The 13,616-nt window shown below is 50.0% G+C and overlaps 1 protein-coding gene across 1 annotated transcript in view; it reads right to left on the bottom strand.

The window, feature by feature from the left end:
* MAP1LC3B (microtubule associated protein 1 light chain 3 beta) overlaps window positions 1-459 on the bottom strand; it is an 11,153-nt gene extending 10,694 nt beyond the window's left edge. Inside the window, exons 1-3 of the mRNA XM_045293601.1 lie at window positions 358-459; window positions 264-271; window positions 34-160 (exon numbers count right to left, since the gene is read on the bottom strand). Coding sequence (XP_045149536.1) covers window positions 34-160; window positions 264-271; window positions 358-459 — 237 coding nt within the window. The remainder of the gene's footprint in view (window positions 1-33; window positions 161-263; window positions 272-357) is intronic.
* Between the last annotated feature and the right edge of the window lie 13,157 nt (window positions 460-13,616).

Raw genomic sequence — 13,616 nt, 5'->3', positions numbered from 1 at the left:
CCTGCGGCCCCCGCCGTGTCCCGGGGGCCGTGCTGGACCGCCCTCGCTCGCGGCCTCGCCGAGGCCCCCCGAGGCCGAGCAGGGCGAAGAGGCGGCCTCAGGCGCGGCGTCGCCCTCCGCTGACCCCGAGATGGCCACTGAGCCCACTGCTGGGCCCGGCCTGCCCGAGGAGAGGACAGACAGCCCGGCTGTGCCCGCTGGGGATTCCCGGCTGCCGAGCCCAGGCGGGGTGACCCGCGGTCACACGGCTAGCCTCGGCTCACGTCTGCACCTGGGGACCACCGGCCAGGTGGACCCTGTCGCACGAAATGCCTCTGCTAGCCGTTCGGCTGCCTCAGCGCCCCTGCCCCGTGTCACCTGCACGGCGCAGCACGCCAACCAGGTGGCCTCCCGAGCGGCCCAGCTGCTTTGGAGTTTAGTCAGCACGCTGAGGTTTGCAGCCCAGCTGAGCAAGGCCATTCCGACGGGAAGGCAGCATCCCGGGGAATCCGGACGGTGCCCGCCTGGCCCCCCTGCCAGCAGCTCGGGAAGGGTTCACAGTGGAAGGTCCTGCACGGACTGAGCAGGCGAAAAACAGAGCAAAACTCAAAGCCGAAGTCACCCGAGAGACTGTCGGCTGCCCTCAGTCACCCTTCGAGCCTGGAACCGAACTCGCCACCCGGCCGATGAGGAGGAACAGTACCGCCACCGCTCAGAGTCTTCAACGCTAGGAAGTAAAGAGGGGCAGCATTTCCCCCAGAAGTCAGAAGGGAGAGAAAAGAACAGTGGAGACGGGGAGGCGGGAGGAAGTGGGGAAATGCTGTTCCGTTGTGGGAATCGCCGGCGGTCTCAGGAAACATAATGTTTTGTGGATTGTTGGATGGGAATCTAAATGGTAAACTTTCGCAAGAAAAAATTGAAAGGAAATAAATGGTTTCTTTGCCGTTCCTGCCCCACTATTGGGTCAGGACTTCGTGGGTGTTTCTCAGGTCTCATTTGTTTCCTTTAGTTGATTTTCTCAATTACATGCGGCTCATCCTGACTTTAAAACACTCCAGTGGCGATTCCCATCATATGTTGTATGGACTGTGAAAAGACCGAGGTCACTCTTAATTATTACTAGAATTCAGCCTTGAAGACACTCTCAAGGGAATGCTTGTTTTTGTCTTAAGGCAACGGTATCACACACAGGTCCTCTGTGACAGGATACTCCAACAAGTGCCGGGAGGTGAGAGAGGGTCGCGGTTTTTACTTTGTCCAATCAGCCATGATGTATTACTTGACCCCCGTCCGTGCGTGGTCTCTGCTGTCTTCATGAAAGCTCTTCCAGTTTGTCCAGTGCATAATCCTTCACTCCTCCTACCACTCAACTAGCTGAGTAACCTTGAACGGGTAGTGGTTTTTCTGAGTCTCAGGCTCCTCATATGTAAAAAGGACGATTTCAGAATTGCGAGGAGCACATTGATTTATGGAGCATAAAACACTAGGTCACATTGGGTCACTAGTGTTGTTTTCGCTCATTTCAAAGTCGGGCAAGCATGGCTGCATGATCAAGCACTTGACGGTTGCGACTGTTGGACATCCAGACCTCTCCTCAGTCCAGGCTTTCCAGTTTCCATTTTGCAAAGGCGCTTCTGATGTGCTGCTTGACAACCTACGTGGATTGTAATCACATCCATTGTGAGTTTGGAACTGGGAGCTACTCTGAAACGTTGGTCTCAAAGTAGCTTTAGTGCCGTTAGGGTTTCTTTGCTAAGAAATTAAGTATTCATAGAATCTTGTAAAAATATTTCACATCATCAGAAAATTGCTATTAGTGGTAGCTCTTTATTCTGCTACTGTTTACACAAGTACATTGCCATTCATGCATATGACACCTTATATATCTGTTTTGCCTTTTGACCTTTTTGGTCAACTTTTCCTTGAAAATTGAATAGTGTGTAGTTAGTAGTGTACCTAAAGGTTCTATTCGGTTTCCAAAATACCAGAGGAAAAGCTTTTTTAGGCTCAGTTGTACCATCGTGCGACCAAGGATCCCTTTTTTTGTTGGAAGAGATCTGTGGCTTGGTGGCTTGGTATTCTGTTCAAATTGAAAAGAAAGCAAAAAACAGTAAGTGCCTATGTGTCAACCTGCTGCCAAACACAAAACTGTCGATTTTGAAGTCTTAAAAGAGCGAGAATGAGAGGCTTCATCTAGATTTTTATGATATTAAATATTGACTGCTGAGTGCTTTCCTGGCTTAATTGCTACTTTGTAAGAAATGGGCTCCCCCTCTCCTGCTAGATAAGTGTTCCAAGTGCGAGAAGGGGGGAAAAATCGATATCTGGCATATGGAGGGGAGGGGAAGAGAAGGAGACTCTCATATTTCCCCTGTCCCTGAGGCATCCACTGGCTATCACCCCAGGCATTGGCCTCAGGAGCGGTGTCCATGCTGGGAAGGGCAGGGAGATGGGGTTCCTCTTGTGCTGTGGAAGTACTGGAGTCTGTGTTTGCCATGCAATTACAGGTCTTCCTTTCCTTGACCTATAACTCCAATGTGTCCCATTCACGTGAATGATAAATACTTCATAATTCCGAAGTATAAAGAATGAGATGTAAATAGATCATAGAAATGCTTTATGGATTGATATTTGCATGTAAATAAGTATATTTTAAGAACAATTCCACCTAGCTTTTGAAAAAAATATGTTTGAGTATTTGTGGAACATTTCCCGTGCCCCGAGGTTGGGGTTGGTTTAATAGTTCACTGGACAGCATCCAGAGTGGTGGATTAATATCACTTGTGAATTATTTTCAGCTAGTTAATATAAGCATGTTTAAGCAAATCGCATGCCTGTCTAGTATTGTTCCCTGAGAGTGTCCTTCTACAGTAGAATGGCCAGAATTCCTCTTTCATTGTTCCGAATTCCGTGCTTTCTGTAGGACTCTCAGTGGTTGGAGAAGATCAGCCCTTATAAAGCCATTTCTAGGAAGCCAGCACTAGCATTCCAAATCAACCTCCCCCATTCCTTTTCTTTCTTTTTCTTCATTATATGGAAATGTCCCTAAGGTGTGGAGTATTGGGTGGGGAGATAATGTAGCTGCTGAAACGTGAATAGGATGTCAGGCGATAATGACATGACAGGGCTGTAAGTCATGCACCCAGGGTGTGTTTACGCCTCTGTGAGAGATGCATGAACCCTCCGCCGCAGCACAAAGCTCGGCAGGGCTGCTTTGCCACACTCAACATGGACGACAAGTCTTACCAAGAAAGGAGTCCGGCACCCCAGGCCTGCTGGGCCTCGCCCACTTCTCCGCGTTCTGATTGGAGGAGACAGTCCCTAATCTTTGTTGTCCCGGCGACTACTGGCTAGCTGCCTTATCGCTCACGGTGTCCAGCTCGGCGCTTGAGAACAAGTAAACAAGTATTGCTCAAGAAGTGTGCCTGAAGCTATTCCCAGAAAGGATCCGGGCCGGAGGCTCTGCAGCTGACCAGCGGAAACTCAGGAGAGGGCAGGGTTTAGGAATGCTGTGGCTGCGTCCTGCTCCAGCAGTGTCCCCACGCACAGGGGTGCTTGGTGTCAGGGTACAGCCGCAGGATTCCACAAGCTAGTCCATACGGCAAAGTGACCAGCTACCGTATGGCCCGTCGGGTTGTTTCAGAAACTAGCGCGTGGTAACAGCTGGAACTGGCCCATGACTCGGATTTTGCTGGCTTCCTTATTTACTTCCATTGTTACAGCTTTTGTCTTGTTATGAGGCCAGAGAAGGGGTACAACTGTTGATGTCCCCTGGGAGCCCCCCCACCTTAGTTTAAACTCTGAGCACCTTTGACTATTCCCCCACTCTGCCCATTACCATACTTAGTTCTTCCAAGCGGTGCTCAACATGTCGTTTTTCCTCTCAGTTCTCAGAACCAGCACGGCAGAAGGTAACACGGTTGTCTCAAGTCCCAGGAATGCTACATCGGGTGGCTTTTGAGGTGACCGTTGGAAAAGGAACTGGAGACCAACCTTGTCTATGGTCAATGCTATTTCCTTAGGCCTTATCAATACTCAAGAACAAAGATTTCATTGTTGTAGAGCCTCCTCATGATGCCAAAACAAACACTCCCTTTCCTCCACTCGCTCAAAACCAAACCAGACTCGGAGTGACCCTATAGGACAGGCTACGAGACTGTAACTGTTTTTAAAACGAAACCAAGCTCACTGCTGCCCAGTCAATGCTGACTCGGAGTGACCCCTGTGGGTTCTGAGGCTCTAACTTGACAGGTGTAGAAAGCCCCATCTATCTCCCTCAGGGCAGCTGGCAGTTTTGAACTGCTGACCTTGTGGAGAGCAGCCCAGGGTGTAACCCTGTGCCCCCAAGATTCCGTTCCTCTAGTGTTTCCAAATGCACCTCCCTCACTTTCTTTCTATACAAGGAGCTGTAAAAATGCTTCAACAGTTGGAGGACATGTGTGTGATGAACTCTTCAAAGCCCCTTTCCTTGGGTTCCCCTCCACCGGGGTGGATTTCCCAGTTCTTCCGGTCACTCCTCTCCTGACAATCAGCATGAATTCAGTCCCTGAGCCAGCGGCTTGTCTCCAGCTTGTTCAGCGATTCCTGCTGCCCTAGGCATTTCTCCTTGGAGGCCCTGTCCTTCCACCTAGGTCACCGCAGACCACCTTCATCGGTATCATTACTACTTAACATCTTCTTTCATTTGAATGTTAGAAACAACTCATTTTCCTAAAGTCTTTAAGAGCAGCTTTGCAGGACGGAACAAACCTCCTGCCTGGCCCGGTGCGCACCTCACAAGTGTCCTCAGGCTCCAAAGCCATTGAGCGGTGGTGCTTGAGGAGATTTTGAAATTCCCGAGGACTCCTCAGCAGAAGTCAGGCCAGAGTGCTCCTTGGAGGCCAGGACGGCGGCATGTCATCTCACCGATGTTAGACCTGTTGTCAGGAGAGAGCTGTCCCTGGAGACGGAGTGCAGGGCAGTGAAAACGCGGAAGGCCCGTGACAAGATGGACGGACACAGTGGCAGCACAGTGGCTCTGACAAAGGAACGATTGTGAGGACGGTGCAGGGCCAGGTTGTGTTTCCTTCTGTTGTGCATAGGGTCACCATGGTCGGCGTTGACTTCAAGGCCCCTAACAGCAGCTACAACATGATGTTCTTTAGTGGCCCGGGGTAAGGATTTTGGTTTCCTGGTACCCGCATTCCATCAAAGGAACACCCAAGCAAGTCCCTCAGGGCGAGGCTGCCCACCCTGGGCTGGGTATAGCAGTGAAACACTCTCAGCATGCAGGCAAGGCTTTGCACTTTGCCAGGAGGAAATGGTCAGAGAGAATTCAAGAGGCTGAATCTACATGGAGACGCCAGCATGCACCTGGAGCTCGCACTAACCCTCCACCTCCCACAAACCTAGCGCTCAGAATTGAAGGTCTAGTACAATATCCAATATTAACTGGAAATAAACGTGCCACATAGACTCCTCCTGCATCCCATTAATTTGCATACCGTGTTTGGCCGGTTTGACTAGAGAAACAAATCCAGTGACACTCACATATGTGTGAGAAAGAGTTTTATACCAAGAAGTCATTATAAATCAAGCAAACACCCCAGCCCAGTCTAGATCAAGTTCTAAGTCTGATACCACTCCATAAGTCCCTCTTCCGACTCACGTAGCCACAAGTAAACGATGCAGAAAGCAGGATGACAGAGTCCTGCGGATTCAAGGGCAGTGGCTGTGACAGCACCCAGGGGCAGCCAGCAGGAGGATGAGGGAGAGAGGGAAGGGGAGGTTCTCAGGGCCCTCCTGATGGGAAGACCACGCCCACAGGGAGGCTCCATAGGCTGTGACCTGGCTGACAGGCTAGACTCCACCCCTACACTTTGCCAGACCTTCACGTTGGCAGGAAATGATAGACCCACCACACATACCGCTCTGCGCGCGGAAACCTGGGCTGGCTCCTGAAACACCCCTTCATCACTGTGTTGTTCTTGAATTCAGAAAACCTCAAAGGCGACTCTTGCCCCAAATTCAGGAGTCTCTCATCCGGCGGTCTGGGAATTCTGGATTCAAAATCTCAGACCACTCCCTGCCTTAAAGGGTACCCCTATTCCAAGTTCCTGACCGCCAGGCACATAAGCCCCTTCCTGTGTTGTCGATGCCTTTGCCTGGCATACTCTCATGCCTAGCCTGTAAGCTGACTGCAGACAACTGGCTGATCTCTCTTTCCAGAACATTCTCACCTCACGTAGTGCTCTCCTGACCAACTCCCGTCCAGCCTTTGTTCTGTAAATGTCACCTCCTCAGAGCACCTTTCTCTGATTCCTCAAACTAAATCCGGTCTCTGCTATGCCATCTTAACGCGGACTTATGATGGAGCGATGACTTACAAGCGGGCGTCCCTCCGTGCGGTTGTTGGCGTAGGGCTGCTGTGCCTCCCCAGGATCAGGACACACAACAGTAGGCGTTCCCAGTGGGACCTAGTTTATCCCCAGCACACAGCACACTGACTGGGCCATAAAAGTGTGCAATGAGTAATTGTTGATTCCATCCATGACGACCATGAACACAAAGGGTGCTTTTAAGAGTTCATAATTAAAGGGAATTAAAGGATAATGGGATACATGGATGCTTGCTATTTGTAGATGTTACTGTTAGGGTTCTGGGTTGGTTTACCTCAGTCCTTGCTTCTCAATGCTGAAAGAATTCACTCAGCAGAAGCACTTTTGTAATCCAAGTACCTTTTATGAGGGAAAGGGAAGTGTCAGGTACGACAGTCTCAGACGGTGTTAGGTAGCTAGCTTTAGGGATGGGGGTGGGGTGGGGTGTTGTCCCTCCTGTGTGCGCAAAGTTCCCATAGAGGAGGTTGGAAAGAAATCAGGCTCCCATCAGACACTTATGAAGATCCCAAACTGAATATGCTTAACTCAAGCCCTCAAGCCAGGTGGGAGGTACACCTGGGCGGGCCAAACTAGGCCCTAGGTTATGACATCACCCAGGTGGCCTCAACCCAGCCAATGGGGTCAACCGATACCCTCAACCACACCTCCCCAGCCAGAGGCTGGGAATATCCTGGCTGTGGGAAGACCGCTCTCTTTTACCCTGCTCCTGGTCAGTGGCAGGTTGGCGGGTGGGGGCGCACAGGCGCCGCCAGGGCATGCCCCCTCAGGGCCTGTTTGGGGCCCACGTGCACCCGCTCCGGGCCTACTGGAGTCCCACAGCCCTCTTGCCCCCTTACTCTCTGGCCTCTGTAGTCTCTTGCCCCTTGCTTCCTCGACCCCTCTGCCCCTGGGACACTGCCCCCCCCCCAAGTTCTGCACGCGTGGGTGCTCTTTTCCACGGGGTTGCTTGTGCCCAGTTGCGAATGACTTAGAGACTGTAAAACCTGAAACTTGTCCTGTCCTTCATAAAACCCACTTGGATGACAAAACGGGCTTCATCGTGAATTCTTTCATCGTGCGAATAAGCAAAGCACCGAGGTATCATCGCCCACTCCAGAAACTTAACGACAGTGGGCTGTCCCTCGAAAATGTGCAAGGCTGCTTCAGAGGATCGCGAAAGAGCCCAGAGCCAAAAGAGGGTTTGAAGCCAGAGCAAGAAAAAACAAGAGAGCGGCCCCAGAGGGAGGTCGCTCACCCTCCGACCTGAAAGGGTGCACCCCAGCCAGGGGGTGCCTTGCCCTCAGTCCGGTATTTATCCCCTCCCAGTCCCCACTGGCTGGGGAGGCGTGGTTGAAGGCATCGACGAACCTTATTGGCCGAGTTAACACACACCTCTGTGAGGTCATGTCTCTGGTGCCGGGTCTGTGCTCCCAGGTGGCTCTCCCACCTGGCCTAGGCGGCCTGAGTTAGCGCATGCCCAGGTCGGGATTTTCCCATAGGTGTCTAATTATGTGCTTGGTTTCTTCCCAATCCCTTTATTGCAGCATGGCCGGGTCATTTTCGTTTGGCGTAGGCAGGCAGTGGGGACAACCCCCTTCATCCCTAATCTAGCGACCCTTCATTACTGTTGTTCTAGGCAAACCCAGACCTAAGTTAACTCACCGCCATGATGGGAGCAGATCGGTGGCCACGTGTTGGGCCCTAACGCAAGGCCAGCAGTTCAGAACCACCAGCCAGCGCGCTCTGCGGGAGAAAGACGAGGCTCTCTCCTCCCATGAAGAGTGCCAGCCTCCGATACCCACAGGAGCAGGCCTACCCTGTCCTGCAGGGCCTCTATGAATTGGCATCGACTGGGTGCCAGTGAGCTTTTGTTTTGTAACCTTGCAGTTGGCAGCTCAGTGAGTAACCCACAAAGCCACCAGACCTCCTGGTCTCCAGGAAAGAGAGATTCCCACACTGAATGAATGGTAATGTATAGAGACCCATCCATAAGTCTTAAACGGGTCAGGCCATCTGGATAAGGGAGGCCATCCGACCCAGTGCGACAGCCACAAGAGGACACAGAACGCAAAGGAAACTGACACAGCATCATGACTGGCGGCAGATGGATTCATCGCAGGCGCAGGTAGCCCCAGGAACAGGAGAGGGTGGTGGCTGGAATACGTACACAGTTACAGGGTAGAACGGTCCAAGATGGGTCCAGGGCCCTCCCAGGACTGTGGTTGGGGTCTAACTCTTGGCATGAACACCCCAATTGCCACCAACTTCAAGCCCAGGCAAGTTCCTGAGGATAGGCCTGCCCCTTCCTGGACAGGCCAAGGGCGTTGCAGCAAACTCAAACCCAAGGGCACAGCTCCATCACTTTGCCAGTCAATGGTCAGAGAGCCCTCCAAGGTAGCTGAGTCCCTGAGAACACTCAAAATGCAGTTACAACTCCCACTGCATACATCGGTCGGCGCTCAGAACGGAAGCCGTAATGCTCCAGGGAACAGTTAAAGTCAAATCTGCTCCAAGGCTTCCCACCCACTTTTCTGAGGCTAGTAGTACAGTGTAATAAATAAATCTCACCTTTGTTTGGGGCTACAGAAGTGACCCCAATTTCAAACATAATTTAAGGAGGAGATCTATGAAGTCTTAAAAGGGACAAAGACAGCACAGGGGTGACACAGACATACCATCCAGATGAGGAGGCCATTCGCATGAGGTCATCACAGCCTCCCAGGAGTCCAAAGAGGATGCTAGTTAAAAAGGCATGGAGCAAAGGAAGCAGCTGCATGACTTGTGGCAGATCAATAGAGCTGTTACAGGTGGGCCGGGGAGGTCCCACTCACAGAAGTCTTACAAAGGAGCCTCGTGTGACAAACGACTGGAGAGTCTGCATCAGAAATCTGTGCTTTTGTTATGAAATAAGTTGATGCTCATGATGTGTACTTTTCATGCCCACACAGAGGCCTCATTGGCTGTGGTCTGATTGACAGGCTTGACTCCACCCCTTCACTCTGAATCCTCAAATTGACACCAGATGATGTAACTACTGCAGTGCCAGACAATGAGCCCGGTAGACACTCAAAATATGACCGCCTCCTCAAAGTTGAGTCGACCTTAATGGCGTTAATGGAACAAAGCTTGGACCTTCACCCGCTGATAGGGGCAGGACCCAAAGGAGGAGAAACAGGTGTGAACATCCACAAAAAACTGGAACATGGACTGTGTGAAATACGAATCTAGGAACACTGGAAGTTGTCAAAAATGAAAATACATGTAGAATGGGGCAGTTACATCACCTATCAACTTGAGAAAGGGGTGGAGTCTAGCCTGTCAATCAGGTGGCACTGTCAAGCCAGTGACACCTCTGTGTGGGCGTGGCCTCCTGAGGGTTCTGGGAACTCCTGTCTTCCTCCCTGGAGGTGAGACACCCTCCCTGCTTGTCTTTCTGCTGACAAGACACATGGAGCTACGCTGATGGAACCAGAGCCCTGGAGCTGGAGGAGCCACATGGAAACCCACGCCAATGCTGAGATGCTCCCACCACCCCTGGATCCACAAGACTGTCTACCCACAGGCTTGCGACCTTCCTGCATTCAACATCATTGCATGTGTTTTGTGAGTCTGAAGAGGAATTTATAAATTGGTATCGAACATATGGGCTAATATCAGGTTTATGGACTTGATCTGGACCGGGCTGGGATGTTTTCTCAATATTCAATTGCTCCTATATATAAAGCTCTTTTGTATACAGATATATGTGTCTCCCTGGATTTGTTTCTTTAGTCTACCTGGACTAGCACAGAAAGATCTATATGTTCCTAGGACTTAACTCACTGCCATTGAGTTTATACAGAGTTGAAATGGTTGTGTGGGGCATTTTGAATCAAAAATCATGTGGTTAAAAAAACTCCACATATGGTTTACCGTGCCAAGAATGCCAAATTCGAAAGGAATGCCCTCATAGTCATCTGTGAAAAGAATATCTCCAAGCAGCTATTAAAGTACGACACTGGCGATGATAGGATAATAGCTCTCTACACCTACAAGAAAGAGCAATTGATATCAATATTATTCAGGTTTGCATTTGAACTGGTGATGATGAAATTGAAAAATTCTGCCAACCTTTTCTATCTGAACTTGACCAAACGTGCTCACGATGCATTGATCATCACTGGTGACTGGAATTTGAGTGCTGGACACAGGAAAGAACTGCCGTTATAAACTGTGGCTTTGGTGACAGAAGCAGAGCTGAGGCCGGAGAACGCCTGGTAGAATTTCCCAAGACCAAAGGCTTCTTCGTTGCAAATACGCATTTTATTTCTTTAAAAAAATAATCTTACAACTCTCATCCCAATCCATACACCCATCCATTGTGTCGAGCACATTTGTACATTTGTTGCCATCATCATTCTCAAAACACTTGCTTTCTACTTGAGCCCTGGTATCAGCTCTTCACCAACATAAATGGCATCTGTGCCCATGGACTTCGCAGGATACGCTACACAGCAATCAAACGGACTACTTCTGTGGGAAGAGACCACGGAGAAACGCGTATCATCATCCCAAACAAAGCCAGGGGCAGACTGGGAAGAGGCTGTCCATCGCTCAGATGCACGCCCAGGTTGCAGCTGAAGAGGATTGAACCAAGTCCATGAGAGGTAAACTACAACCTTGGGCACATGCCACCTGAGTTTAGGGAAGAGCATCTCAAGATCAAGTTCGACACACTGAGCACTCATGACCAAAGACCAGAAGTGTCTTAGGATGACATCAACAACCTCATACATGAAGAAAGCCAAAGGTCATTAAAAATAGAGGGAGGGGAGAAATGACCGAAGTGGTTGTCAGAGACTCTGACGCTTGCTCTTGAATGTAGAGTGCCCACAGTGAACGGAACAATAACGTGAGAGAGTGGCCAGAACATCCTGAAAGGCAACTCAAGAGACGTGACTATAGGAATGAAGCATTATAATAAAGCTATTATAAAGTAATACAATAAAGACCTGGAGCTGAAAAAACCGAGAAGAAAGAACACACAGCGTACCTCAAGCTGAAAGAGCTGAAGAAAAAAAAATTCAATCTCTGAGTTGCAATATTCTATGGGCAAAGTATTGAATGATGCAGGAAGCATCAAGAGAAGATGGAAATAATAGTCACTGTACCAGAGAGATTGGTCAACATTCAGCTACTTTAAAGAGTAACACATGGCTGAGAACCAGTGGTGCTGAGGGCAGAAGTCCTAGCGGCAGCGAAGGCATTACAGAAAACTCGGATCCAGGAAGTTGCGGCACGCCGTTGGAAATGTTCCAACCAAAAGATGCGGTGCTGGAAGTTTTCACCGGTCTGTGCCAAGAAGTTTGAAAAACAGCTACCTGGCCAGCATACGGGAAGAGATCCACATTTGTGCTCACCCCGAAGGAATATGACCTGGCAAAATGTGGAAGTTATCAAACAATATCATTAACATCCCTTGCAAGTACAACGTTGCTAGAGATCGTTGAAGAAAGATTGCAGCAATGCACCAGGAGGTCCAGACTGAGAAGGAGACACCAGGATAGCATTGCTTGCCTGGAAGCAGAGGATGTCAGAGAAGATGCTCACTCCTGTCTTATTGATTATCCAAAAGCGTTCAACTCTGCGGATCATAAAAATTATGGATAACCTTGAGAAGAATGGGAATTCCAGAACATGTAATTGTGCTTAGGTGGAACGGGCAGACAGACAGAAAAGGCAGTCATGAGAACAGAACCAGGGACGGTGCAGGATTTGGAACCAGGACAGCAGTGTGCCAGTGCCATCTCCTTTCACCATCCTTATGCAAACCATCAGGGCAAGTGCTCGACCTGAAGAAGGTGGCATCAAGGTTAAAAGCCTGCTCTGTACAAACGCCACCACCCTCCGCTCTGAAAACCAAGAGGACCAGAAGCACTTACTGATGCTCCAAGATTCAGATGCTGAAGAGGAAAGATGTTCACTTTGAAGCCCGAGGCGCACCTGATCCAAGCCACGGTCTCTTCTTTCATCACCTCCTGTGCAGGTGAAAGGTGGGCAGTGAGTCTGGAAGAACGGAGACAAAGGGAGGCCTATGGGTTGCGGTGCGGTTAAGAACATTTGTTTGGAAAGCACCTCCGACTGCCAGGAGAACAGAGGAGACTGTCTTGGGAGGAGTCCAGCCAGGACGCTTCTTTAAAGCGAGGATAGGGTGGCAAGACTTTGCCGCGTGTCTTTTGGACATGCGATCAAGGGGGTCCAGGCTCTTAAGAAAAGCGTCACGCTGGGTATGGAGTCGACTACAAAGAGAAGGCCTTTAGGGGGGATAGACACAGGGGCTGCAGCACTGAGGACGGAGCAGGCCCGACCGGCAGCCGGCCAGAGGCTTCCTTCTGTTGTGCACGGCCCGCTGTGAGGGGGAGCCGACTCGAGGGCCCCTTCATGCAGTGACAGGAGAGTCCGTTAGGCCCTGTTTTTATGGTGTGTGCACATAGATGAGATGACGGAGCCATAGCGGCATTGCTGTTCTAGTCAGATCAGGGTAGACGTGCTCCATCTCCTGGAGGACACGGCAGCAAATAGCGGAAGCTTGGCTCAAGGAACTGATAACGGTTGCTGCTGGTACCTCGGAGTCATTTCACACTCACGATAAACCCATCCTGGCCCTGCTCCATCCTAACATTTGTTACTATGTTTGAGCCATTGTGGGCACTGGGTCAATGCATCTCCTGGGGGGCGGGGGTCTTCCTCTTTCTCACGGACACTTTACTTATCTAAGCAGATGCCCTTTTCCAGGGACTGGTCCTTCAGAAACTGATGTCCTCCCACCCTCATTTTGAAGGAACGGCTAGGGTTGACTTCGTTTTCTGTGTTTAGCCAGATTCTGTCCTCCCTTGGAAACAGCGGCGGGGCCTGTGGATTCTTAGTTTTGGAAGACAGAGTAATTCCTCTAATCCTGCAGGCTCTCGAAGGAAGCCTCCTTTGGAAGGGTTTGGGTAAACCCCAGCGGTGGAGTTTGTTCCTACAGTTACTCCACTGCCTGGGCCAGTTTCCAATTTTATTGATGATAATATTTACGATAGGGAAGATAGTCCACCCCCCTGGGCAAGTGTTTTAAGGCTCAACCATTAGATTTAAAAAATTTATCAATCTAAAAATGGGTAACATAGGTGCATGGATCAGTGATTGATACATTGTTGCACAACCATCACCGTTATCTATTTACAATGATTTTCATCATAAAATGGTTGAAACAGCAAATACTTTCTTATATGTTTCACCACAAACACAGGAAGGAAACAT

The sequence above is a fragment of the Echinops telfairi genome, unplaced genomic scaffold (assembly GCF_000313985.2).
Source record: "Echinops telfairi isolate 266 unplaced genomic scaffold, ASM31398v2 ScPeMD7_2291;HRSCAF=2852, whole genome shotgun sequence".
Classification (NCBI taxonomy): domain Eukaryota; kingdom Metazoa; phylum Chordata; class Mammalia; order Afrosoricida; family Tenrecidae; genus Echinops; species Echinops telfairi.
The sequence above is the reverse complement of the archived record's forward strand: the minus strand, read 5'-3'. Positions and strand labels throughout refer to the sequence as shown.